General features: G+C 47.0%; 1 protein-coding gene and 1 long non-coding RNA gene across 5 annotated transcripts in view; one reads left to right on the plus strand and one right to left on the minus strand.

Annotated features, from left to right (window-relative positions):
- The window catches only part of PLA1A (phospholipase A1 member A), a 32,271-nt gene extending 19,889 nt beyond the window's left edge, over positions 1–12,382 (minus strand). Inside the window, exons 1-7 of one of the 4 annotated variants that reach the window (XM_082205943.1) lie at positions 11,270–12,377; positions 9,964–10,165; positions 9,320–9,497; positions 7,624–7,732; positions 4,600–4,701; positions 2,934–3,023; positions 1,428–1,595 (exon numbers count right to left, since the gene is read on the minus strand). In XM_082205943.1, coding sequence (XP_082062069.1) covers positions 1,428–1,595; positions 2,934–3,023; positions 4,600–4,701; positions 7,624–7,732; positions 9,320–9,497; positions 9,964–10,165; positions 11,270–11,291 — 871 coding nt within the window. In that variant the 5' untranslated portion in view covers positions 11,292–12,377. The other 3 variants (XM_082205942.1, XM_082205944.1, XM_082205945.1) reach the window with 3 other exon arrangements.
- Positions 12,383–15,370: 2,988 nt separating this feature from the next.
- Positions 15,371–25,862, plus strand: LOC309522412. The gene is made up of 3 exons (XR_014215093.1): positions 15,371–15,733; positions 18,451–18,552; positions 24,491–25,862. It is a non-coding gene; the product is annotated as an uncharacterized lncRNA (long non-coding RNA).
- Positions 25,863–27,203: the final 1,341 nt, after the last annotated feature.

Here is a 27,203-nt window from a genome sequence, read left to right on the forward strand (position 1 = left end):
CCAGCCAGATGGGAAATAAATAAATAAATAAATAAATTATTATTACTACTACTACTAGAACAGCCCCTGTACCTGCGTTCCCCCCTCTCTTTACAGACCTAAGAGCGGCTGGGGTGGGGGCTGGGAGGTCTGGTTCTCTCCAAGCCTTTAACCACAGAAGGGGCCAGGTATTTCCCATTCCAACACCTGCCCAGCCTTAGCCGGAAGGGATGTAGTAGGAAATGGTAGGAAATAACCCATCCCTGTGATATCTCTGTGTGGGAAAGCCAAGTGGTAGTAAAAACCAGAGAAACTCTGGATTGAGTTCAGTACAGAGCACAGTGCAAGACAAGTGGCTTTTCACTTGAGGGTGTATCAGGAAGACAAAGACAGTTGTAGCTCGGAAGTCGAACGGAATCTGTTCCGGAAGTCCATTCAACTTCCAAAACATTCAGAACCCAAAGTGCGGCTTCCGATTGGCTGCAGGAAGCTCCTGCAGCCAATCGGAAGCCGAAGAGCCCCGTCAGACGTTTGGCTTCCAAAAGAACGTTCGAAAACCGGAACACTCACTTCCGGTTTCCGATCATTCGGGAGCAGGACCTCCCAAGGCGTTTGGGAGCCGAGGTACGACTGTACTTCATTATCAGTCTCTTTTATACATGAATGCCTACGGGTACAGATAAAGGCACACAAATTGGATCTCCAGACCGCTAAATGTGGATCCCAAACTGGACTGCAGTTCTAGATCTGATTATCGGTCACCTCAAATGATGCCATGTGCGCAGGCAGGCAGTTCATGGGTACCAAACACACTCCTTTTGGTTAACCTGTGTCGCAGCTCAGGAGGGGGAGATCACCTGCCTGGGTTACCTGTCTCATGTTTCTCCTCCTGCTGCTGCCTGAGAGGATGGCCACCAAGGGGGGGCAAGGGCTGGCTTTTCTCTGCGTGGCGTCAAAGAAGCCTGCTTCATAACCCTTGCTTTGAGACTGGCTTGTTTAGCAACTAACCATTTAAACCAGAATTTCTGACTTGCATGCATTGCGGAGAATATTTAACTCTGAAAGGATTCTCAGCAGACCTCTTTCTCCTGGCCACACAGGGGGCAGGAGGGCGTGAGTCTGGTGCTGCTTTGCTGAGGCTGATTCATACAGTGTCAAGCCACAGTTTGAAGGCAAAGCAACTCACGAAACCATCGATTCGGGCTATTTAATCTTGCATCCTGCCATTCAGAGTTTATGTCTGCAATTCCGTCTATTTCCTACCTGTGTAGAAATTACAACATGATTGTTAAGGACAGCAAGACTTCAGCTCCACTCCTGACAGTCAAGACTGGATACCTGACACCTCTCCTACACGCAGAATTTCCAGCCAAATTCTGGATTTCTAGATCCCTCTGCATGCCTGATGCTGCTTCTAATTCATCCAAGAGGCAAGCTCAGCAACATACCTATTGTTGGACAGGAGAGGGGGAAAGGGTGAAAACAGTCCAAGCAGTGGCCAGTTAGGAAATCCTTGTAACTCGTGCAAGGGAAAGCCATCATGGGGCAGGGGTCAGTCAAGGCGCTGATGTAGAAATGCACCGATCTCATATGGTCGCAGATCAGGTAGTTATAGCCTGAAGAAGAGGGAAACAGCATATAGAATGAGGCCAGCACTCCTGATTATCAACTCAGTGGGTGGAATAGCATTTCTCACCTTTGGCAAAGACTGTGCATCCAGAAGCACTGGGTTGCCATACGTCTGGGAAAACCCCAACATGTCCTCTTTTCGGAGGCCAACACGCCCATCAGGGTGGATTTTTACATTTTAAAGGAAATGTCTGGGGTTTTTTCAGATTTTGGGGGGCTTGGAATCCACCCAGAGTAGAATTGTTCTTGTTGTTGTTACAACAGAAAGTGTCAAAAATATTTATAGGAATCTGATCTCAATGTAAACATCACCATAAATACATGGAGCACCAGATGGGCTAAAATATATTTTAAGGCTATATCAGCCCATATTATTTCACCACTTAGTTACGTTTCTCTAAATAAGTATCAGAGAAAATTCAATAAAACTAGAGCACATATAACACACCAGTTAAGCTATGAAACTCAATCCCACATGTGGTGGAGAGTCTCTACAACAATTCACTTTAACGACCTTTGGCTTTTTAGAGATTTAAGATGTACGGGTATTTCTCTTTCTGCTTAGTTTCAATGTATCGATGTGGGGTTTATTATATATTTGTATGCCCTGCGCAACAAGATAAAGTGACTGACAAATTTAATAAAAATGAAATAATAAACTGAGGAACTTGCTACCATGGGTTGTATTCATGGCTAAGTGAATGTGGTAAAGGTAAAGGTAAAGGTACCCCTGCCCGAACGGGCCAGTCTTGACAGACTCTGGGGTTTGTGCGCCCATCTCACATCTATAGGCCGGGGGGCCAGCGCTGTCCGCAGACACTTCCGGGTCACGTGGCCAGCGTGACAAAGCTGCATCTGGCGAGCCAGCGCAGCACACGGAACGCCGTTTACCTTCCCGCTGGTAAGCGGTACCTATTTATCTACTTGCACCCGGGGGTGCTTTCGAACTGCTAGGTGGGCAGGCGCTGGGACCGAGCAGCGGGAGCGCACCCCGCCGCGGGGATTCGAACCGCCGACCTTTCGATCGGCAAGCCCTAGGCGCTGAGGCTTTTACCCACAGCGCCACCCGCGTCCCTAAGTGAATGTGGACATCAGTGCAAAGATCCCTGCCCTTGTGGATCCTGCTGCCTGAGGCAGCCGCCCCACCTTGCCTTGTGGGTGGGCCGGCCCAGCTGGAAAACCTGCTACTACTTTGACAGAACTCACTGGACTTGAATGGAGGGTCCTCCTGATATAGTCTACCTCCATTTCATTGAAAACTTGCAATGATAAATGGTCAGGAGTGATGGATGGCAGTGAAAAGCAGCCTCTATTAGTAAGCTTACCAGATGATATAAAACGGGGACATCCAGGCTGATCTCTGCCGCCATTCACATAGTAATCAATGTGGCCCACAGGTATCCGGATACCAAAATCTGAAAGAAGACCTGAGTTAGGATTGCATTCAAAATATTCCATCTGCATATTCAGGGCAAAGTCCCAGTTAGAAGGGTTGACAACAAATGGAAAATCCATTAACCTAATTCACAAAACCTGTGTGTGTGTGTGTGTGCGCACACACACACACACACACACACACACGGGAGAGGAAGAGATCTTATCATAAGAAAACCTGGCCTGCTCTGGTCCAGGGGGTCACGAAGAGTCGGACACGACTAAACGATTAAACAACAATAAAACAATGTGGTGTGGATCTATAAAATAGACTTTTTATTACAATTTGTAGACTTTAGTAATGTTAATATAAATGCTAAATATAACAAAGGGAAAGTATTAGCACTCAGAAATTAATAACATACACTAACAAAGAACACACTAACAGTGACCCAGCAGTTGTTTATAACTATTTTTAACTGATCATTTTATTGTTTTAACCTTTTTGCAAAGTGCTCTGAGGTTTTATTGCATCCACGTTGTATGTTGATCTTGTGAAATAATAATAATAATAATAATAATAATAATAATAATAATAATAATAATAACAACTTAAATACAGTAGTGCAATTCACTGTTGTGTGCCAGCCAGAATGGGAGAAAGACTACTCGTATTGGAAAAAAGGCACTGCTATATGTACCCCAATCTCTGAGTGGTGAGAGACTTCAGGGGTGTGAGAGCACATCATGGGTTTGATTTCTCTGGGATGCAGGTCACTGGTTTCTTTATGATATATGGCTTCACTTACACACACATATAAGCTGGAGGGTTTCACAGCATTAACACTCCAGCCAATCTTATTTCCCTGTTAGCTTTCTTTGTACTCAGCGCAGAGAACAAATCTAGCCTCTCTGTGGCTTCCCAGATCCAGTTGAGACTAGATAAAGGCCAGCCCTTGGTCTCCTACCTGTAAGAGGACATGTTCTCCAGACAGGCAAGCAGGTGCAGGAAAGACCTGCCCTCTCCATCTCCACCCTTTGCTTATTTTATATTATAAGCTCCTTGAGAACAGGGGTTTGCCTACATTTGCCTGTGGAACTCTGTAAGGCACAACATATACAGTCGTACCTTGGAAGTCAAACGGAATCCGTTCCGGAAATCCGTTCGACTTCCCAAACATTCGTAAACCAAGGTGCGGCTTCTGATTGGAGCTTCCTGCAGCCAATCGGAAGCCGCATCGGACGTTCAAGCTCCAAAGAACGTTCACAAACCGGAACACTCACTTCCAGTTTTGCAGCGTTTGGGAGCCAAAACGTTAAACTCGCAATGCGTTCGGGATCCAAGGTACGACTGTACGGATGGCAGTCAAAAAAAGGGAGGAGACAAATTATCTTCTATCTTCTCCTGGCCAGGAATATAGAGTGGCAGGGACAACATTCACAAAGCGGCCCCCTTGATTAGAGAGCCTGGACCTCCTGCAAGTCCACCACTGCAGGAAGCAGGGTGTTTTGGTTGGTATCTTCCTAAAACTCGGCTCCAGCTCTCCACCTTGCAGAAGGAGGGGCAAACCAAGGGCTTGGGAAGCCTCATGGGATTGGCCAGTGCAAGCAACGTACTGTCTGCATCCGTGTGAATGGCTTCCACAAAGACAGCATCTCCCGGATCTAGGCGCTCTTCGCGACTGGCCTTGGTATACTTGGGCCCTGCAGGATCCAGACCTGGAAGATGGAGGAAAAACAGAGTGCTACTATGGTCTGGGAAGTCTGTGGCGAGGGCTGGATTATAGACACATCAAAGAGGCGATTCAGTTCAACGCGTGGTAAACTCATACAGGGAAATCCGGTAGGGAAAGATGGGACTCCACAGCGCCAACTAGTGTCACAGTGTTATATTGCACATAAAGGTAAAGGTAAAGGGACCCCTGACCATTAGGTCCAGTTGCGGACGACTCTGGGGTTGCAGCGCTCATCTCGCTTTACTGGCCGAGGGAGCCGGCGTACAGCTTCCGGGTCTTGTGGCCAGCAGGACTAAGCCGCTTCGGGCGAACCAGAGCAGCAAATGCCGTTTACCTTCCCGCCAGAGCAGAACCTATTTATCTACTTGCACTTTGACGTGCTTTCGAACTGCTAGGTTGGCAGGAGCAGGGACCAAGCAACGGGAGATCAACCCGTCGTGGGGATTCGAACTGCCGACCGTCTGATCGGCAAGTCCTAGGCTCTGTGGTTTAACCCACAGGGCCACCCGCGTCCTATATTGCACATACAACGCATATAAAATACTTTTTCTTTACCAATCTAGTCCTTGATCTCTCAACTACAGTGGTACCTCTGGTTACGTACTTAATTCGTTCTGGAGGTCCGTTCTTAACCTGAAACTGTTCTTAACCTGAAGCACCACTTTAGCTAATGGGGCCTCCTGCTGCCGCCGGAGCACGATTTCTGTTCTCATCCTGAAGCAAAGTTCTTAACCCAAGGTAACATTTCTGGGTTAGCAGAGTCTGTAACCTGAAGCGCATGTAACCTGAGGTACCACTGTATTGTTCTTTTGCTTGGGCTGCAGCCCTGGTAGATGAGACAATCTGGCTCCGGGAACAGCTCAGCCTCAAACCAAATTGCAGCAAAAGCATTTCTTACACCAAAATTCTCAGGAATATCAAGGGACTATTTTTTTAAATAAAAAATCGTATTCATATTACCACTGAAGGCAAAGAAGACTGTGATAGCCACTGCTGGATCGACAAAATTTTGCTGAAGTTGGCAATAATTTGCACAACTGCCCGCTCTCCCAGCCCTGATCTCTGCACTTCCTCCTCACCTCCCTTCCAGATACGCCTGCCCACTCCCTACCCTGCTTTCAGCCAGTCAATATGTCTAGCTCCACCTTATGGGGTGGGGTACAGATTGTGATGACTCAGTGATGCAGGGATGGGGGGAGAGATTCTGCAAGCTCTCAGAGGTCTTTGCTACAAAGCCCCCCACCTTTGGAAACCTTCTGGCCCTGTTTGCTCCCGCCCCTCGTTGCTGGAGTAGCCTGGACGCCCTCCGTAGCTTCCCACCCCATGCAATGGGCCTCGCTCTAGGCTCAGGGGTGATCCCTAGATGAGAGCAGAGGGCAGCCCAGAGCTCTGAGGTTTCAGTGGTCGGGTCAGAAGAGCCAAAAGATGCCCCCATGTTGGCCAAACCTGAATAATAGGCTGCGAGAGAAACAGGAGCAATGGCGCCCCCTCAGCCCAACCCCCTTTTAGCTTGCCTCCCGCTTGGCCACCTTCCAGGAGCCACCACATAATTTTGCTGCCCTCCTAAAATGCTCCCTGAGGAGTGTGCCCCCTTTTACGTCCCCCTCCAGACGTGGCCCTGGCGAGAGAAATTATAAATATAGTGACTAGAGAGCCCTGGGTGAAGTATGCCCCGAGTCAGATTTCCGCTAGCACTCTGGGTTCAGCAACTTTGGCGTTCAAAGGAGGAAAAGGTTTTGATGTTGTGCAAAGTGTGCAATTGCAGTTCCTTCCTCTGCAGGAAGATCGACTGCAAGAAAGACAAAAGCAGACAAGAAAGTGTCTCAGGAGAGGTGCACTGACGCTCCTTCCAAATATGTAAAGGTTTGGAGTGGGTGTAAATCTCTCATTGCCTCATCTCGCCCCTCAGAACACCCCTTTGGGGGGACTTAAACGGGCATACATATTGTGGCTTTAAGTTCTATGGACTGAGCCCCAGCTCAGCAGGTCTCTAGCTCTGCCAAAGTGCCCTTGCAGCAGTTTAGCCCAGGATCCAGACTCTCTTATGGATCCTGGATTTTTTGGCTTGTGCTATAATCCTCAACATTTTGTAGTGGCTATTAAACATCTGTGGCCATCCTACATTTTTCTCACCATCAACTTTTTTTCTTAAGACATTGTGCCAAATAGTTTAGCTATTCCAATTAATTCTATAAATATTGAACTAAAGAGGCATCAATATCCCTTCCAGCCCTTGATTTTGTGAATGTGTGTAATTTTTATTAAATTTTCTGTTTTATAATTTAAAATACTCGTTTTACATCCTTAAGATATCAATGACTTTCCTTCTTCTCTTTCCATGGTTCATTTTACATATCATAAATCCCTGCATCTTTTACAAAAACTATACCATTCAATATTCCATTATTACATCCATCAAAACTGTTGAATTTATCTTAATTCTACCAGCGTTTTCAGCTGTATACAATTATTTCGCATATATTCAATATATTTCCCATATAGTCCCATATATTCAATAAACATTTTCCAATCTTCTTTCAACACGCTCTTCTTGTTCTCTTATTCTATATGTTAAGTCTGTGAGTTGTGCATAATCTGTCAACTTAAGTTGTCATTCTTCTTCAGTTGGGACCTCACTCATTTTCTGTTTTTGGGCTAACCAAACTTGGGCTACAGTGGGAACATACATAAATAATCTCAAAAAGGTTTGAGAGGTTATCCAGACCTTGACTTTTGATTGTGGATATGTCAAATTAGTCAAACCAGTAGGATTGCTAGAAATCACCTCAAAGTGGCCAAGAATCCTTCACTGCAAAGAATCCTTCATGGCAAAGTGGCCAAGAATCCTTCATTTCATTTTTTTTCATGGGCTAATATAGACGTTTTTCCTTTTTATTCTCCTTACCAGTAATCCTTCCCAGTCGGCCTTCAAAGAAATGGCCTACCAAGCCCCCGGCATGGGCTCCAAGGCTCACCCCAATAAGGTGGATGGATTTCTCAGGCACTCCCAAGTCCTGAAAAGTTAGGATGAACAGGATTAATTGACGCCATTTCATCATTTTTCTTCCCTAAAGCCCTCCAGAGGTTCCAGTAGCTCTCATCACTGCTGCCTTTCCCTTTGTCTTGCAAGCCTTTTGGTTGGATGGTCACTAGCAACAGCTCCCCCCATGTAAGAAATGTGGGGAGCACATAGGAAAGCATCAGAACAGGGGCTGGTTAGAAAGCAAATCTATCAGTGGCATAGCATGCGTTGCTAGCACCCTGGGCAAGGCGAGGATTGCTCTTCCTAACCTCCTGGCAGGCGTTGTGCAGGAGGCAATAAGGGAACCTTGCTGTGCCCCTGCGGTGGCTGCTCCTCATGGGGGCAGCTTGCCCAGTTGCCGCGTTCACCCGCTCAGCGAGCTCCTGCTGGGAGCATCAGCTGGTGTTCTGGGGCAGGCTTGGTGGGGTCCCAACTGCACCAGAGGCCTAGGAGGAGGGTGGTGGAGAGCTGGCCGAGGCACCAAGCACAGCCCTCCCTGGCCCTCTCTCCTTGCCGCACAGCACGAGGACAGGTGCCAGCCGATCCCAGCTGAGTGGGCAGCTCTCCTTTCCATGCTCCCGCCACGGGGTGCATGCACTTCTGGCCAGCAGTTCTGCCCAGGGCTGGCGTCCCTTCACTGGCCATGAGGAGAAGGAGGCACTGTTGAAGCCCTCAAGATCTAGCCTGCGTGTGACTTGCCTCCCGGCGGCTCTGGAAGGCAGCAGCCACACGAGGGAGCCTGTCGTGGGGGCCCTGGGTTGTGTCCTGTCATAATACTGTCCCCGGGGCCACGGCCCCCCTTGCCCCACCATGCTATGCCACTGGAGGATATAGAACGGAAAGTTGAAGAGGAAGGAAGGAAGAGAGGAAATGGACACACTGAGAGAGAGGGAAAGGAGAAGTCCCCTGGGGCTTCTGTTGAGCTTTCTAGCCCCTCTGCTTCACACACACACACACACACACACACACACACAGCCCTCCCCTTTCCTTCCTATCAAGTCTCCAGCTGAACCCAGAAGTCTCTCCTCCCTCCTCTGTGGGGAAAGGATCAGTTTTGGGCTTTAAAGAAAGTTAGAAAGAGAGAATAAAAGGGTCAATGTTTTTAAAAGTCATAACAATTAACCAGGAACAGAGAGGAAGGGGATGAGTGGGGAAGCTGTTACAGGAGGAAGAAATGAATATGAAAGGAGTGTGGAGCAGAGATGGAAACTGGCAGTTTGCAGGTGGGAATAGGACACAAATTTAGTATTAGAGGAGAATAAATGACAGGAGATGAGTAAAATGTTTGTGGGGTTTTTTTGAGAAGTATGGAGGGGGAGGGAAAATATAAAATAAGATCTTTTCAGAACTTAGAGCCTCTGGATCTGCAGATTCTGTCTATAATGGGGAGTCTGAGACAATGACTTTACCCAGCCTGGGGAATGGTGAAGTGTGGAACACCCTTTCAGGGAGGGATTAGCTATATAGAGAAAATTATGTCTGTATTTGCCAGTTGATTATGCTCCTCTCCACCACCATTTTGTAGCTGGTTGGCCCATTTTCATGAAACACCCAAACTCAGAAATCCATTTCCACCTACCAGCAACTTGCGAATAAAACTGGCTATTTCTAGTGCCAACTTCATCACATTTTCCACTGCGGCGTAATAGGCTGCTGTGCTCCCGTGGACCCAGTCGACAGCAATCACGTTGGCTTGGGCTGCCTGCAGCAGGGCCTTGATCAGCCCGTCTATCCAGGAGGGCTTTGTCCCGAGGACCCTGAGAAGACAGAAGCAAGGGAAGAAGGCAGGAGCTCCTGCAATGCTGACTTTTGCACTTGGGGGGCTAGAGCACTGCAACCCCCAAATTTGGAGAAGCCTGAATTCCAGCAGATAACTGTGTTTCGTTTTGCATAGTGTTTGAGGAAGTACAAATTAGGGAGTTTCACGTGCTATTAAAATATGAACCAGACCAAACTCTTCCCGCATCCCTAGAGATGAGAGCCAGTGTGGTGTAGTGGTTAAGAGCGGTAGTCTCATAATCTGGTGAACCGGGTTCGCATCTCCGCTCCTCCACTTGCAGCTGCTGGGTGACCTTGGGCCAGTCACACTTCTGCGAAGTCTCTCAGCCCCACTCACCTCACAGAGGGTTTGTTGTGGGGGAGGAAGGGAAAGAAGATTGTAAGCCACTTTGGCTGCCACTTAATTTAACTTTAGCTTGACCATCCATTTTTGTATGTTTGTACCTGAAACCGTGGATTATTACTTTGGTTCCCAAGGTGGCATTGAAACTGGAGTTCTGCAGGTCCTCCCGTGTGGAGAGCAGCTGTCCACAGCTGGGGTTGGAAGAGGAGAACAGGAGAAACTGAACTTTGAGACTGCTGCCGCGCAGTAAGCTTGCAGACTGGAAATCGGTGCATGCTTGGCTTCTTGTAATATTTTCAGACCCTGAAATGAGATGTAAGCAAAGTACGCACAGCTGGCTGTTACGTAATAAAAGCACCAAATAAAACTTGCATGGTCTTATTAAATGCTGCTTCAAACACCAAGGATCCGTTTCCAGTTTGCATAGCTTCTCTGAAGCTTCCCACATCCCATCTCTTTAACTATGCACAAGAACAGTTGTTGAAAGTCTTAGAGACAACTTTGGAGAAATCGTTTTTGTCTGGACTCTTCTGGGAACAGTGAAGATTTCAGCCTGGATTCTGATCTTACTTGGCCAACACTGGGGTGGCGGGAGGACTCTTATGGAAAATTTATGCTGTGAGACCTTCAGACTTATGCCCCCCCTTGCCCCTCCAACGCCACTCTCTCCTCAAGGATACAATAATATGTCAGGGGATCAAACAGGCCCCCCCACCCCACCCCAAAATCACCACCTCAACATTCCATGGCTCAGCTTCCCTCCGCACAGGTACAAAAAGCTACTGCATGCAAGACCCTGGTGGGCGGTTTTGAATAAATCTTATTTTTAATCAATCTTTGTTTTTGCTTTCAAACTGAGAGGTGCAAGGGTCACCCAGTTTGGTTTTAGATGATGATGATCTACTGTTAGTATAACAGAATCTGACAAAAGAAATAATATTAAACTTCCTCTGTATTTTCACCTTTCCCCCACCCATTTCTTCTAAAGTAAATAATCCATCTCCTTTTCAAACTCTGTTTGCCCAACTGCACAAAGCTTAGTTCCCAGCGCACATATTTTCCCATTGCGAAAAATGTTTCTGGCCCTGCAGCAGAACAAATCCTGAGGGGGCCAAGTTGCCTCCCTTTGCTTTCCTGCAGCCCGTCTCCTTTAACCTGCGCTACTTGGGCCTGCAAAAAAGGAGGAGCACTGAGCATATGGCTGAGAGCTCAGCTTGAGAGATCACCAGTTGTGCACATCTCCTTTATCTCAACCCACCTGCACGTTCTGCATGCATTAGTTTGCATTACTGTTTGCTGATCAAACACACCGCAGTCAGAGGCATCCTGGCTCTCTCCACTTCTGCCATTCAAACTCCTGCCAGTATCTTCCTTACCTGCACCAAGAAAGATGAAAAGCAGTCGTACCATGATCGTTAAGACAGGACATCTCCTGGGGTCAGTAACCATCTTCCCTGTTGGGTCCTTCCTGGTTGTAGTAGATGAACGGGTGTGTGAACTGAAGCCCAGTGGATCAGTTGGGGGTCTTGGTTAATGGTCAACAGGCACTGGGGCCTGGGACACTAGCAGCTCCTTTCCCCTTTGCAACCATCAGTTGACTCCAGGCATCAGCTCAGGAGGAGGAGCTCCCAGGGCTCTTTTCTATGCATTTCAATGACCCCTCTGTTCAGACCGCTGGACAAACACTGGTGAATCAAAGCCACACAACCATCTGGCACAGAGTCAAAGCACTGTTTACTAACTCTGTTTCAAAAGATAGGGATGAAGCGGTTGATTGGCGGCCTCAGATCAATAGCAAGAGGCTGTGCAGAAGACGTTGCAAACAAGACAGGAGAAAGTCTATCTCCAGGGGCACTTTGTGCCCAATGAATTAGTTTCTCAAGCTGCTGCTCTGTCTTACGTGTGAAAGTAACAAATGCCCAATTGAGGCAAAGGATTGATTGCCCTGAAGGTACACCACCAGAATTTGCTAGGATTGTGTCGGGCAATTAGGATTGCCTGGACTGTGTGAAGGACTGCACCTGAGGAAATATTAATTTTTTGAACCTTGGAGAGCTCTCTTGCCTGTCCCCTTGTGTCTTCCTGTGTTATTTATTGGTGGATGGGGATAAATAAAACAAGGTATCATAGGAGCCAACTCCTAGGGGCTGTGGGGGCTTTGGCCCCCTCAATGAAATATTTGAGGGGGCCGGCCCCCCCAAGATGATGTGCATTCCCATTCAAATGGTGTGTGTGTACTGCGCCATGTGATCAATTATGTGGAGACCCCCACAATAATTTATTCAAGTTGGCACCCCTGCTAGGTAGAAGGAGTTTCTGTTTGCCGTAGCAGCTCAAAATGTCATTGCACAACAAGGGGTTCTGTGGATTGGGGACCCCCTTATGTCAAGATGCGCTTCTATACTGTTTGCACTGTTAGTGCTTTTGTGATGACCAACGCTTTCTAACAAACAAACCTGGCTAGCTGCTGACTCCCTGTACTGCTCTGCTCTTTCTCATTCTCTCCATGCCACCCTTCCTTTCGGTTCATTTCAAGCCATTTGCAGGTGCGCTGGTCTCAGAGCAGGCTGGCAGGGGAAGTGGGAAAACCCACGAAGCATCAATGACTGGAGAAAGCGTGAAGCAGCCCTGCTGCCAGGGGGCACAGATCCCTCCAGCTCTACTGTTCTAGGAGTCTATGCCCAGCATGAACATCCTCAACAACCGCCCCCTGCCGACAGCATGTCTGGTGGCTGTTTGGAGGGACGCCATGAGCATTCTGGCTCACCCCTGCAAAGAGGAATCCTGGTGTATTAGAGCATGTCATAATAATAATAATAATAATAATAATAATAATTTTTATTTATACCCCGCCCTCCCCAGCCAAGGCCGGGCTCAGAGCGGCTTACAAGCAATAATAAAAACAAATGGAATGATTGCAACTTAAAAACAAAGTTAAAATACAACATTAAAATATTAAAATGTAGCCTCACCTCATCGCAGGAGGAGAAAGGAAAAAGAAAGGGGGAGGGTATGCGGCTGGTTCCAAGCCAAAGGCCAGGTGGAACAACTCTGTCTTACAGGCCCTGCGTGGAGAAATCAGATCCCGCAGGGCCCTGGTCTCATGAGACAGAGAGTTCCACCAGGCCGGGGCCAGTGTTGAAAAGGCCCTGGCTCTGGTTGAGGCTAATCTGACTTCCTTAGGGCCCGGGACCTCTAGAGTGTTGCTATTTATGGACCTTAAGGTCCTCCGCGGGGCATACCAGGAGAGGCAGTCCCGTAGGTACGAGGGTCAAAAGCAGCACCTTGAACCTGACCCTGTCCTCCACTGGGAGCCAGTGGGGCTGGTGAATATGCTCTGGGTGAATCTGCTCCCATGGCAGGGACCCCGTGAGGAGCCTCGCTGCAGCATTCTGCACCCGCTGGAGCTTCTGGGGCAGCTTCATGCGCTTCAGTTTTCTTGGCCTCATCCTGCCGAGTCCTGGCCTGGACAGAAACCCATGAAATCATCATCCTCCATGAGTTTGCCATCAGGGCGCTTCCCAGGATGGGGAGGATGCGCCAAGGGGAGTCCATCCAGTCTAAGATCCCACCTCAAGGGAGGCCCCTCGGGAGGCGGGGGGGGGGCGATGCTTCGCAGGGGCCACCGGGCCCCCCCACCCCCCACCCCCACCCCCCACCCGGCTCCCAGTCCCTCCCAGGGAAAGAGGAGGCGGCAGCATTCACACTTTGAAGCATGGCGTCTGCTTTCGGGGCAGAGCTGCTGAAGGGCTGCTGCGCCCAACAGACCCCGTTGTCTTCGCGGACGTGAAGAAGGCAGAGCCAGAAGTGGGGCGGGGGGGCGGGGGGGGCCGGGAGGGGATCTCCAAGGATTCCGCCCGCAAGATCCCGGTCTCGAGGGGGGTCGGAGGTGGGAGGCTCGCCAGGCGCGGACCCCCCCCCCGAGTGGCGACGCCCCTCTCTCCTTCGGGGCCCCGAGTCCCCCAGGCCGGGCCGGGCGGGCGGGCGGCGCGAGGAGGGCGGTTCCGGTCGGGCTTCCGTCGCCGGGCGGCTCCCCTCATGGCGGGGCGGCTGGCCCTGCTGCTGCTGCTGCTGCTGCTGCTTCTGGCCGCGCTGCTCCTCCGGGCGAGAGGCCTCCTCCTCCTCGGCTCCGCCGCCGCCGCCGCCCCGCCGCCGCCGCCGGGTACGCGGCTCCTCCTCCTCGGCCCGCTCTCCAGTCCAGCCGGGCGGGGACGGGGGGCCGAGCTGGGCCTCGAAGACAAGCGTCCCTCCCGGGGGGTCCTCCCTCGGCCAAGCCCAGCTGGCCCTGGGCTCCGAGAGGCGGCGGGTCCCGAGAGGCGGCGGCGGCCTGCTCTGGACGGGCCTCCTCGGAAGGAGCGGCTTCCCAGCCGGGGGCCCCGAGTGCTGGGGGCCCAACTGGACGGGGCTCGGCTCGGGTTCCACAAAGGGAAAGTCCAGTCGTGGCCGACGCCGCTGCGCTCACGGCGCTCCTCTCGCTTTGGTGGGCGAGGGAGGCAGCGTTGCTCCGCTTGCTTCCGCAGACAGGTTTCCCGGTTCCTGGGGCCAGCAGGACTAAGCCAAACCAGCATTGCCCTTGCCCTTCCCACCAGAGCAGGACCTAGTGATCTAACGTATTTTTCGCTCCATAAGATGCTCCAGACCACCAGGCACACCTGAAAAATATTCAGAATCCCAGAAGCCAGAACAGCAAGAGGGATCCCTGCGCAGCGAAAGCAGCACTCCCTCTTGCTGTTGTGGCTTCTGGGATGGCTGCGCAGCCTGCATTCGCTCCATAAGACGCACACACATTTCCCCTTACTTTTTAGGAGGGAAAAAGTGAGTCTTATAGAGCAAAAAATGCGGTACTTGCACTTTTTGGCGTGCTTTCTAACTGCTCGGTTGGCAGGAGTTGGGACTGAGCAACTGGAGCTCACCTGTCCCGTCGGGATTCGAACCACTGATCTTCTGACTGGCAAGCTCAAGACATAGCTGTCAACTTTCAGATTTGAAAAGAAGGGATCAGCAGCCTCACTTGTCCCGGGGACAGACTACGGGATATCTAACAATCCGGGTTAGCAGCGGGAAGCAGTGGGAAACAGCACTGGAATAAGGGAATTTCCTGCAAAAAAAGGGAAGGTTGACAGCTATGGCTCGAGAGGGTGAGGGTTTAGACCCCAGGGCCATCCACCTCCCTGCCTTATGCTCTGGTTAGACTACTGCAATGTGTTCTACGAAGGGCTGCCTCTGAAGACAGTTGGGAAACTTCAGCTAGTGCAGAATTCAGCAGCCAGGTGGCTCCCCGATCGGTCTGAGCATCTTACACTGCTCCTGGTCCGACTGCACTGGCTACCAATTAGTTTCTGGGCCCAGCGCAGTCCGCAACACCTCAAGGACCGCCTCTTTCCGTAGGAACCTACCCAGACCCTGAGAGCATCTCTGAGGGCCTTCTTCGTGTGCCTCCTCCTCAAGAGGTCTAGAGTGGCAACACGAGGACAGGCCTTCTCTCATCTGGACTGAGCTTCAGTCTCTTGGCTCTCATCCAGTCCATTACAGAGGCAAGGCACTGGTCCAGCCCGTCCACTGCCTCACCCTCAGATGCCAAGGAGAAAGAGAGCGGAGTCTCATCCCTTTACTTCCTCTCTGCAGGAGAACTACGGTCCCCTCTTTTGATCTGCCATGTTGACAATAACAGCATCCAGGTGTTCTGCGTGCCAGGCTTCCAGCATCCACCTGTGACCTACCACTGGGAATTAAAAAATACATTTCTTTCTGACCAGCCAGTGGTCAGCATTAAGGGAAGCCGAAACCCTTCTGAGCAAATCACATGTACCATAACCACCGCCAATTCAAATGCCAGCACATCCATCAGTGTGCAAAAGTGTTACCTGTCAGGTAAGTGTTTATCCCGTTGGCCTTTATCATTGTTTGCTTGTTTCCCACCATTTTCCTTCAGGGTGCATAAGGTGGCACGCCAGGCTGTGTCAGGCTGGTATAAGAGGCCCAGGCTAGATAGACAATGTGGGGCCCATTTCATTCATCTTTACCAAAGCGCCCCCCTTGGCCACTGCCATGGGGACTTGGAGTTGGCCACCCTCAAAATCGTAGGCCCATTCTTTGTTCTTATTTGTTATTCTCATTATTCTTTGTTCTGATTTGTTAAGTCTAAACTTTGAAACTTTTTAACGTTTGTAAAATCTCAATAAATATTATTAAAAACAAAAAAACAAAATCGTAGGCCCATGCCAATTGGCCCCCCTGGCTGCCTCCCGGCTCTGGCCTGGTGGTGCCCACGATTCTTGCCTTCCACATTTAATTCCCACAACAAACCTGTGAGTAGATTGGGCTGAGAGGCCATGACTGGTCCAAGGTCAGGGCGGGATGGGGATTTGAATCCGGGTCTGTCAGCTCCTAGTCTGACACTGCTGCACAACGCTGGCTCTTTAGGGAACTTTTAAACTTCCCTTTATTACTTGGTGAATGCAGGTTGCTATTCAGCAAGATATGTAAATATACATTATATATATATATATATGCAGGTTTTGGTGTCTTCGGGTGTCTTCCCGTGTAAGAGTCGGGGTGTCTGGGCGACGTTTCGACGAGGTCTCACTCGTCATCTTCAGGCTGGTGCTTTCGGCTTCTTGTTACTGGAACAGAGCAGAATCTGGTGTTTGAGTTCCTATAAATACTGTTGAGGGGTGTGGTGTATAGCCTCCAACGTTCTGGGCAGAGAGGAAGTTCCTAGATTAGTGTGCCTTTTCTTCTTTTGTTCCTTAATTACTTGAGGGATATCTTGGGTGATTTCATGAGTGATATTCAGAATATCACTGGGTGGGTCATTAAGTGTAGATTAGTTGCTAAAGCTTTCGTGTCTTGACCTCTTGAGCTTGTGAAGAGTTTTTCTGAGAAGATGGCTGTGCTGCATTTAGTTGTGCTCTGGCTTGGCTTCGTGTATAGGGGCGAGCTGTGGTTTTGTGCCTTGTGCCAGCCAGATCTGTGTAGGGATTGCAGGGGGGTGCAGCATCCGGAGGTGCCACTATAGTTTGGCTACTGGATGGAGTCTGTAATATGTCTGTGGAGAGGGTCTGGGTTTGGGTCTGGTGTGGTTGATTGGTGACGGCGTTCTGTGTGCCTCTGGTTCTGGTGTCGGTTTTTGTGGGGAGGGCTAATTTCCAGATGTCTGGCAGGCGGGACGTGTCGTCACGCTTGTTCATGTTGTGAGGGTGTTTCTCTATCTCGATGGCTTCCATGATTATTCTCTTGTGGTGATGTTCCATGTTAAAGAGCAATTTGGAATCTGCAAAATTAATTTCATGTCCTGTTTCTTTCATGTGTTGGAAAAGAGAGGAAGTTTTTTCTTCTTTTTTGACGGCATTCTTGTGTTCTGCGATACGTGCATTTATTCGTCTGTTTGTTTGTCCAATGTACGTGGCTGGGCAGACTTTGCAGGGTATTTCATAGACCCCTTGGTTTTCCAGCTGGATTTTGTCTTTTGGGTTTCTGAGGATATTGGCTATACACCACACCCCTCAACAGTATTTATAGGAACTCAAACACCAGACTCTGCTCTGTTCCAGTAACAAGAAGCCGAAAGCACCAGCCTGAAGATGACGAGTGAGACCTCGTCGAAACGTCGCACATACACCCCGACTCTTACACGGGAAGACACCCGAAGACACCAAAACCTGCATTCCTGTACCCGTGAAAATCTACGAAAGCAAATATATATATATATATATACATACACACACACACACACACATACATACATACACATACATACATATACATACACACACACAACACACCACCACAGGGAAGCACCATCAGTCACCTGCTTCAGACATCTCTTCCCCTAGGTTTTCCCTGCTCATTAAGATGGACCCTGTCTTTTTGTATTTTACAATACTTTATTGCATGTTTACTGCAGTTTTCAATAGTTTATTGTATATTTGTAATGTCTTTTTCACATACTGCTTCAGGTTGTGTGTGTGTGTGTAGGAATGGCCTTAAATAACAATATCAAATCAAACACTAAAAAATACCCAACAATAGTCTGCGCTGGTGGGTCAGAACCCCCAGACTGCAGCCGAACCCAAGATGGGTTACACCAGTAGGGCAACGTTTTTTTTTATTTTTAAGTAAGACAGTTGAGGGGAAAGTCCATAAATGTCATGGTTTCTCCCTCAAATTCCTGGGAATTATAGTTTGGTATCTGCATTAATAATTCTGTTAGAGACTGCTACCCATCCCTCAACCATCAACCTTCCCAGGGGTCATTGGGAAGAAGATATATCCCAAGAGAGAGGGAAAAGGAGCAAAACAGAGTGTGCATGAGACAGATTGAGAAAGAAGTACAAATGCAGTAAAAAAAATTAAAACTAGGTTGCCTTTTGCATGTAGGGATTAAAGGTGTGTTCTTGGTCTTCTACCTTTATACCAATGTTCAGCAAGAAAGTTCCGCTGAACATTTTTGCATTGAAGGTGTTGAGTGTTTGGGGCTTGTTCTCCTCTGCATCCAAAAACATTGACCTGATCCATGAAATCAATCCAAAAGTATTGATTTGAGATGGCTCTTTTTTAACCTGTTGTTTTCAAATTTTCTTCCTAAGGAATTACTGCTAACGGAAGAAATAGACGCATCACCCGAGTGCTGTTCATCATATGTGTCATCACGATGGTAGTAGTAAGCTGGTTCCTCCTGTATAGAAAATGTACGTCTCTTCTTTATGGACTAACTTCTACATGCTATATAACACTCCTTTTAAAAAGTTCTGTTTGAAGCCCATGGAAGGAAACACCTACAAAATATATATATGGGGCAATATATTTATTAGCATGGCCAGTGTTAAGCATCCTGTCAGAGAGCTTTTGATTTGCACATAATTTCCCTTCTTTTGTGTATATAGGAACGTAAGAGGAGCCCTGGAGGATCAGGCCCAAGGCCCCGTCTAGTCCAACATTCTCTTCTCACAGTGGCCAACTAGATACGTTCCAGGGATAGTGCATAAAGCCCAAATCACATCTAGTCAAAGCAACCCCTTGGAATGGCCCTGCGGGAGCAATCTGACCTTCTGGAGCCAGCGCACTGCACTGGCCTTGCCCACCACCTCAAGCAAGACCAGGAGCTTAAAAGCTCTTTTTCCGTTGGGAAGACCCTGCACACAAAAAAGCACTTTTAAGCTGCCCGGCTTCCATGCATTTCATTGGTGTGAGTTCAGCCTGCTGGCCATCAACAGCAGAAAGTTGAAATTGCAAAGGTTAAAGACACGCAAGTTGCGAGTTGAATGTACTCTTTATAGTCCTTTTTATCAGCAGCCATTTTATCTCCTGCTTCGTTTTTATTTTCTTTTGCCTTGATTTTAAAAGGTGACGGATTATGCTTCCCCTGGCGAGGCAAAATAGTTTGTAGTTGCCTGTTAATATACCCTGGTACCTTGGTTCTCAAATTTAATCTGTTCCGGAAGTCCGTTCCAAAACCAAAGGGACGCGGGTGGCGCTGTGGGTTAAACCACAGAGCCTACGACTTGCTGATCAGAAGGTCGCAATTCGAATCCCTGCGACGAGGTGAGCTCCCATTGCTCAATCCCTGCTCCTGCCAACCTAGCAGTTCGAAAGCACACCAAAGTGCAAGTAGATTAATAGGTACCACTCTGGCGGGAAGGTAAACAGCGTTTCCGTTCGCTGCTCTGGTTCGCCAGAAGCGGCTCAGTCATACTGGCCACATGACCCGGAAGCTGTACGCCGGCTCCCTCTGCCAGTAAAGCGAGATGAGCACCACAACCCCAGAGTCGGCCACGACTGGACCTAATGGTCAGGGGTCCCTTTACCTTTACCTTGGTTCTCAAACTTAATCTGTTCCAGAAGTCTGTTCCAAAACCAAAGCATTCCAAAACCAAGGCGCGCTTTCCCATAGAAGGTAATGCAAAATGGATTAATCCGTTATAGTCTTTTAAAAACAACCCCTCAAACAGCAATTTAACATGAATTTTACTATCTAATGAGACCATTGATCCATAAAACGAAAGCAATAAACAATGTGCTGCAGACACACAATCATTCAGTAGCTGAACTGGGTTCCACAGTCACAAAAACAAAAGAGCCACAAAAACAAAAAGGCAAAATAAATAGCAAAACCAGACAGACTTCAGTGTAACACTCAAAACGGAAGTGTGGCGCTCAAATCGGAAGCGTAATACTCAAAATGGAGCATGTTCGACTAACGGAAAAAGTTCGCAAACCGGAACACGTACTTGTGGGTTTGCAGTGTTTGGGTTCCAAGTTGTTTGAGTCCCAAGGCGTTTGAGAACTTTGAGAACCAAGGGACCACTGTATCCATTTAGTCATTGCCTTCCACAGCACGAAGACTCAGGATGGGTGACAATTAAAAGAGAATATAATATTCTTTCTATCTATCTATCTCAGAACAAAAATAAACCCGATGGGGCCCTGCAAAACTTGGGTTGTAAAACTTGTAAAACTTGGGTTGTGAATCCCTGATCCTGCAGATGTTGATGTCAACTCCCATCAGCCCCAGTCAACATGGAGAGTAGTCAGGGGCTGGATCTATACTCGCCTTTTTGTTGTTGTTTAGTCGTTTAGTCGTGTCCGACTCTTCGTGACCCCATGGACCAGAGCACGCCAGGCACTTCTGTCCTCCACTGCCTCCCGCAGTTTGATCAAACTCATGCTAGTAGCTTCAAGAACACCATCCAACCATCTCATTCTCTGTCGTCCCCTTCTCCTTGTGCCCTCCATCTTTCCCAACATCAGGGTCTTTTCCAGGGAGTCCTCTCTTCTCATGAGGTGGCCAAAGTATTGGAGCCTCAGCTTCACGATCTGTCCTTCCAGTGAGCACTCAGGGCTGATTTCCTTCAGAATGGAGAGGTTTGATCTTCTTGCAGTCCATGGGACTCTCAAGAGTCTCCTCCAGCACCATAATTCAAAAGCATCAATTCTTCGGCGATCAGCCTTCTTTATGGTCCAGCTCTCACTTCCATACATCACTACTGGGAAAACCATGGCTTTTACTATACGGACCTTTGTTGGCAAGGTGATGTCTCTGCTTTTTAAGATGTTGTCTAGGTTTGCCATCGCCTTTCTCCCAAGGAGCAGGCGTCTTTTAATTTCGTGACTGCTGTCACCATCTGCACTGATCATGGAGCCCAAGAAAGTAAAATCTCTCACTGCCTCCATTTCTTCCCCATCTATTTGCCAGGAGGTGATGGGCCCAGTGGCCATGATCTTCGTTTTTTTGATGTTGAGCTTCAGACCATATTTTGCGCTCTCCTCTTTCACCCTCATTAAAAGGTTCTTTAATTCCTCTTCACTTTCTGCCATCAAGGTTGTGTCATTTGCATATCTGAGGTTGTTGATATTTCTTCCGGCAATCTTAATTCCGGCTTGGGATTCATCCAGCCCAGCCTTTCGCATGATGAATTCTGCATATAAGTTAAATAAGCAGGGAGACAATATACAGCCTTGCCGTACTCCTTTCCCAATTTGGAACCAATCAGTTGTTCCATATCCAGTTCTAACTGTAGCTTCTTGTCCCACATAGAGATTTCGCAGGAGACAGATGAGGTGATCAGGCACTCCCATTTCTTTAAGAACTTGCCATAGTTTGCTGTGGTCAACACACTCAAAGGCTTTTGCATAGTCAATGAAGCAGAAGTAGATGTCTTTCTTGAACTCTCTAGCTTTCTCCATAATCCAGGGCATGTTTGCAATTTGGTCTCTGGTTCCTCTGCCTCTTCTAAATCCAGCTTGCACTTCTGGGAGTTCTCGGTCCACATACTGCTTGAGCCTTCCTTGTAGAATTTTAAGCATAACCTTGCTAGCATGTGAAATGAGTGAAATTGTGCGGTAGTTGGAGCATTCTTTGGCACTGCCTTTCTTTGGGATTGGGATGTAGACTGATCTTCTCCAGTCCTCTGGCCACTGCTGAGTTTTCCAAACTTGCTGGCATATTGAGTGTAGCACCTTAACAGCATCATCTTTTAAAATTTTAAACAGTTCAGCTGGAATACCATCACTTCCACTGGCCTTGTTATTTGCAGTGCTTTCTAAGGCCCATTTGACTTCACTCTCCAGGATGTCTGGCTCAAGGTCAGCAACCACACTACCTGGGGTGTACGAGACATCCATATCTTTCTGGTATAATTCCTCTGTGTATTCTTGCCACCTCTTCTTGATGTCTTCTGCTTCAGTTAGATCTTTACCACTTTTGTCCTTTATTATGGTAATCTTTGTACGAAATGTTCCTTTCATATTTCCAATTTTCTTGAACAGATCTCTGGTTCTTCCCATTCTGTTGCTTTCCTCTATTTCTTTGCATTGCTCGTTTAAGAAGGCCTTCTTGTCTCTCCTTGCTGTTCTTTGGAAATCTGCATTCAATTTCCTGTATCTTTCACTATCTCCCTCGCATTTTGCTTGCCTTCTCTCCCCCGCTATTTGTAAGGCCTCGTTGGACAGCCACTTTGCTTTCTTGCATTTCTTTTTCATTGGGATGGTTTTAGTTGCTGCCTCCTGTATAATGTTGCGAGCCTCCACCCATAGTTCTTCAGGCACTCTGTCCAGCAAATCTAAATCCTTAAACCTGTTCCTCACTTCCACTGTGTATTCATAAGGGATTTGGTTTAGATTGTATCTTACCTGTCCAGTGGTTTTTCCTACTTTCTTCAGTTTAAGCTTGAATTTTGCTATAAGGAGCTGATGATCTGAGCCACAGTCAGCTCCAGGTCTTGTTTTTGCTGACTGTATAGAGCTTCTCCATCTTTGGCTGCAGAGAATATAATCAATCTGATTTCGATGTTGCCCATCTGGGGATGTCCATGTGTAGAGTCGTCTCTTGTGTTGTTGGAAAAGCGTGTTTGTGATGACCAGCTTGTTCTCTTGACAGAACTCTATTAGCCTTTGCCCTGCTTCGTTTTGATCTCCAAGGCCAAACTTGCCAGTTGTTCCTTTTATCTCTTGATTCCCTACTTTAGCATTCCAATCCCCTATAATGAGCAGAACATCCTTCTTTGGTGTCACTTCGATAAGGTTTTGTAAGTCTTCATAGAACTGGTCAACTCGCCTTTTAGACATCATTAAACATCCGTCCCATTTGGCTTCACTTCGTTTCCTTTCCACACCTTCTATCCGGTTTATAATAACTAGTTGCTCTGCAGTGCCCTCTTGTGTCACATTTTAATAATGCATGATTAATGTTCTAAGCTAAATTTAATATGACCCTTACATTTTGAAACATTTTCTTAAGCCTTTCCTAACATTATAAACCATGAATGTAGATCCGCCCAGGGAATAAAGGGAGTTGAAATCCAACATTTTCTGGAGTGCCACAGTTTCTTCACCTCTGTTTTAAAGCAGGAGACTGAAATGTTCACAGAAGGTTAAAAATAAAAGAATGCTTGAAACTAGGCTTGATTTCACCCATGTCAAAGTCCCAGTTTGGCACAGACACACCCCACCCATTTGTGTACAGACAGACACATCTCAACACATTTGTTTGCAAAGGGCATAAAAAGCTGGTTTGAACAGGGACGTAGTAGTTCATATGAAGAGGGCAAAACAGCCTTAAATCAAAATGTGTCCAAAGCTGTTTCAGTTTTTGCAACTGAAACATACAGCACAATAACTGCAGATAAAATGTGGCCCAAGGGGCCAAAACGACAGACCACCACCTTGCCAGCTGCACCGGAGAGCCCAAAACTCCATTAGCGTTTTTATTTGAAAAGGTCTTCTGCCATGAGCTGGTTGAGGAAAGGCGGACTATAGATCTATAGTCTATAGGACTATACACTCAATCTTGGTTGTCGAACGTAATCCGTTCCGGAAGACCATTTGACTTCCGAAATGTTTGACAACCGAAAACTGAAAGCGGAAACCTCATTACAATAGGGAAACTCAAAACGGAAGCTGCATAGGATGTTTGGTTTCCAAAAATTGTTCAAAAACCGGAGCAGTTGCTTCTGGGTTTTTGGTGTTTGGGAGCCAAAACATTCCAAAGCGGAGGCGTTTGGGAACTGAGGTTTGAGTGTATGCGCTTATATAAATGCCCTACTGCCTTTTGAAATAATTATTACAGCAAAGCCTAAAAGAGGATTCAGTCTTCAACACTACTTTAATTACAAATGTTTTTAATATGTGTTTTAGTAACCTGTCTTTCTTCCAACATCCTTACGATCACCTTACCCACCTCTTTTGTTCTTGCTGTGGGGTATTTTTAATGCTCCAAACAGACCTCTCCTGAGAACGTTGGCAAGCTGGAAGATGTGTGGAACCACAGGGAGGATTCAGCTGCTGTGGTCGGGGTTCTGCTTTAAAAATTGCACTTCCAGCCACTTCTTCATGTGTTAGTGGCCCAGAAAAAAGGCAGTTGCATGTGCCTAAATGTGCAATTGCACACCTCTCTTTCTGGAACCACCCCCCTCCCAAATGCCCCCCCCAAGCAGGAAATATATGTCAGGCAGTGGTGGTGGGTGATTTTGAGTGGGGGAAATTCCCCGAAAGGGAAAGGATCCTCTGCTGCTGCTCCAATCAAATTTGCAGTCTCTTGAGATTGCTTTTCATTCATCTGTTCTGTAACACCAGCCTGGCCTTAAGCATCGTTTCATAAAAAGGTATTCTTGTTGCTCTCTGTTTCAGCAGCTCTTGCAGCGGAAAGATGAAAACAACCCTCATTGGAGCAAAGGGGGAGAACCAGTGTGTAGAAGAAGGAATTTGACAGCAGAGCTGATTTCTTTGGCTCCTTTGCTTTTGACTCACATCTGGAATAATTATTTCATGAATCCATTGTATGGATTTTGTTTATTATATATTCTTGATCCAGCGGGATCCACTTTCACCTCTTCCAAGGTGTTCATTCTTTTGCACTGAAATTTCAAAGATGAGATTTTGACATTTTGTCAAGTGGCTGTTCATATTTGATGCCGTGAGCTAGGTTTTTATTTTATTTTATTGCCACTATTTACTTTTAACGAAGTTGCAGGAAATTGGTAAGCAGGAATGGAGCAAGTTAGGGCTGTTGAGATTCTTACAATTACAATTGGCTGTTGTTTAAGGAGAATTAGACGTGCGCCGGTGCAGGCTCCTGATTTTCCTTAATTTCCATAAATACGTACAAAATATGCGCAATTGCCTTCTTAATGGCGTATATTTTATCCTCTCCTGCATGACTTGGTTGCATCCCTCTCCAGTGTCTTAGGTGATAAGATTTCTTCAAGATTTGTCAAAGCACATTGGAATAGAACTGTTTACACCCAAAAGCACTGAGAGAGTCTTGCAGCACCTTCAAGGGCACTTATTGTGGCATAGCCTTTGGTGGACTGTAGACCACTTTGTCAGATGTGCATAATGTTATTTAGAGATAGAGATATATATGTTAGGGGCAATGTGCACATTTCCCAGACGATACCCATAATATCCAGCAGGTCTTGCGGAATAGCTCAGGTGACCTTCATACATTCTGCTTGCTTGGGGTTTTTTTTAATCTCTTAATTCAGAAGTGCAGGCTGCCGTCCCTCAGGCTGCTTTTGTCTGCCTAATTCTGCGTCGATCACAGCCACTGAGCACTGGAAGAAAGGCTGGAGCTCCAGATAAAGATTTGTTTTCTTGGTGCAGGTGCAAATATTTTTATTTATTTACATTTTTAAAATTATATGCTTTATTTAATGACTTACAGGCATTACCGTGTGCCATGCAAACTCTAAAATATAATACAAGTATTAGTAAAAATATCATTGTATTATTAGATATTCCTACAATATCTTTAACACCAGACCTTTCACATCACAGTTGCATTTCATCGGTTGTATGTCATCATCTTTTGAAAAACTTATGTTAAATATCAGTCTGTTTTTCTTAAATATCGGAATTCTCTCTGAGATCTCAATTCCAAATAAGACCTTTTGCTTATGAAAATGTATAAATTTGTTTCCTTTATAGCAGCAAGCAGTCTTCTGGCATTTACGCTGTTATACCTAAGTTTTTAAAAATTATTATTAAAAAACTATATATAAGATTGTTGGATTCTATTGATTCATTTCCTCCCTAATCTTTTTATATGGGTGTATCATCCCAAGATAATGTTACAACTTTCAGCTGTTATCTTTCTTAATTCTTGCTCTCTTAGAAGCTGACTCTGTTCAAAGATTTGCTGTAATTAATATGTACAATATTTGCATTTGATATATTCTGATTTTCAAATAGCATTTCCTCAACAATCGTTATTGCCGTTTGCCAGTACGCTTTATCCTTCCTACACTTCTATCTCATGTGGGAAAAAATCTACTTTAGGGGACAATTTTCACCAGGATCGTGGAAGGTTTAAAAGTCTTTTGCCTACGATCACCTCCCTGCTGCTCAGCTGAGTGGGGAAAAGGAGTACAGACTGCGGGGGGGGGGGGGGGATATTCTTTTGCCACATGAGATTAGGCAGTGAGCCAGAAGTGGCCAGGAGGTCATAGACCTCCCAGATCTGAACTAGAAATTGAAAAGAAGGGCACGTTTCCAATGCATACCAACCAGAGAATGTGCTGAATGCCCTGTGCAGGAGCTGAGATAGGCACTTTTCCCAAAGCCTGTTGGTGATTAGGCATATTGGCTGAAGAGTGTCCAGAATGCCGAGACACGTACTCAGCAACCCTCCCAAACTTCCTGGGGATTATTATCCATGGATGCCTTAGTCGAGGTTCCTGCATTCCAGGGGTTGGACTAGATGACCCTCAGGGTCCCTTCCAACTTTGCGTTCATGATTCTGTCTATGTATCCAGGTGCAGAATTTCTTACGTATGCCTCCTGGTCAAAGAGATAAAATGTTTATGTTTCTTAGATATACCAGTTCTTAACGTTTTTAACTAAAGCGGGAGTGCTGGTGTGGCTTAGATCTATTCAAAACATCTCTTTCTCTGGGTGGCTTGGAATAAGGCCTTTCTCTCTGTTTTAGCCCCAGTCCAGCTCCACTGCAGGCACCTGACTCCTGAGATGTGTTTAGGTTTTGAAAAGCTGATTTAATTTGTGTTTATACTTCTTGTCACCTGCTCAGGAGATGAAGGGCAAGATATAAGTCTGAAAAATAAAATGCCTTATATTTTTAAGGTATGTAACAACACAATGTATGTAAATGCTTTGAACACTCAAAAGGTGCAACTAAAATCTACAGTGGTACCTCTAGATGCGAACGGGATCTGTTCCGGAGCCCTGTTCGCATCTAGAAGCAAACGTAACTAGTGATGGCACGTCTGCGCACGCGCGCATCGCTTTTCACCGCTTTGCGCATGCGCGTGACGTCATTTTGAGCATATGCACATGCGCAAGCGACGAAACCCGGAAGTAACGCGCTCCATTACTTCCGGGTTGCCGC

Source organism: Podarcis vaucheri (genome assembly GCF_965113315.1).
Source record: "Podarcis vaucheri genome assembly, chromosome: 17".
NCBI lineage: Eukaryota > Metazoa > Chordata > Lepidosauria > Squamata > Lacertidae > Podarcis > Podarcis vaucheri.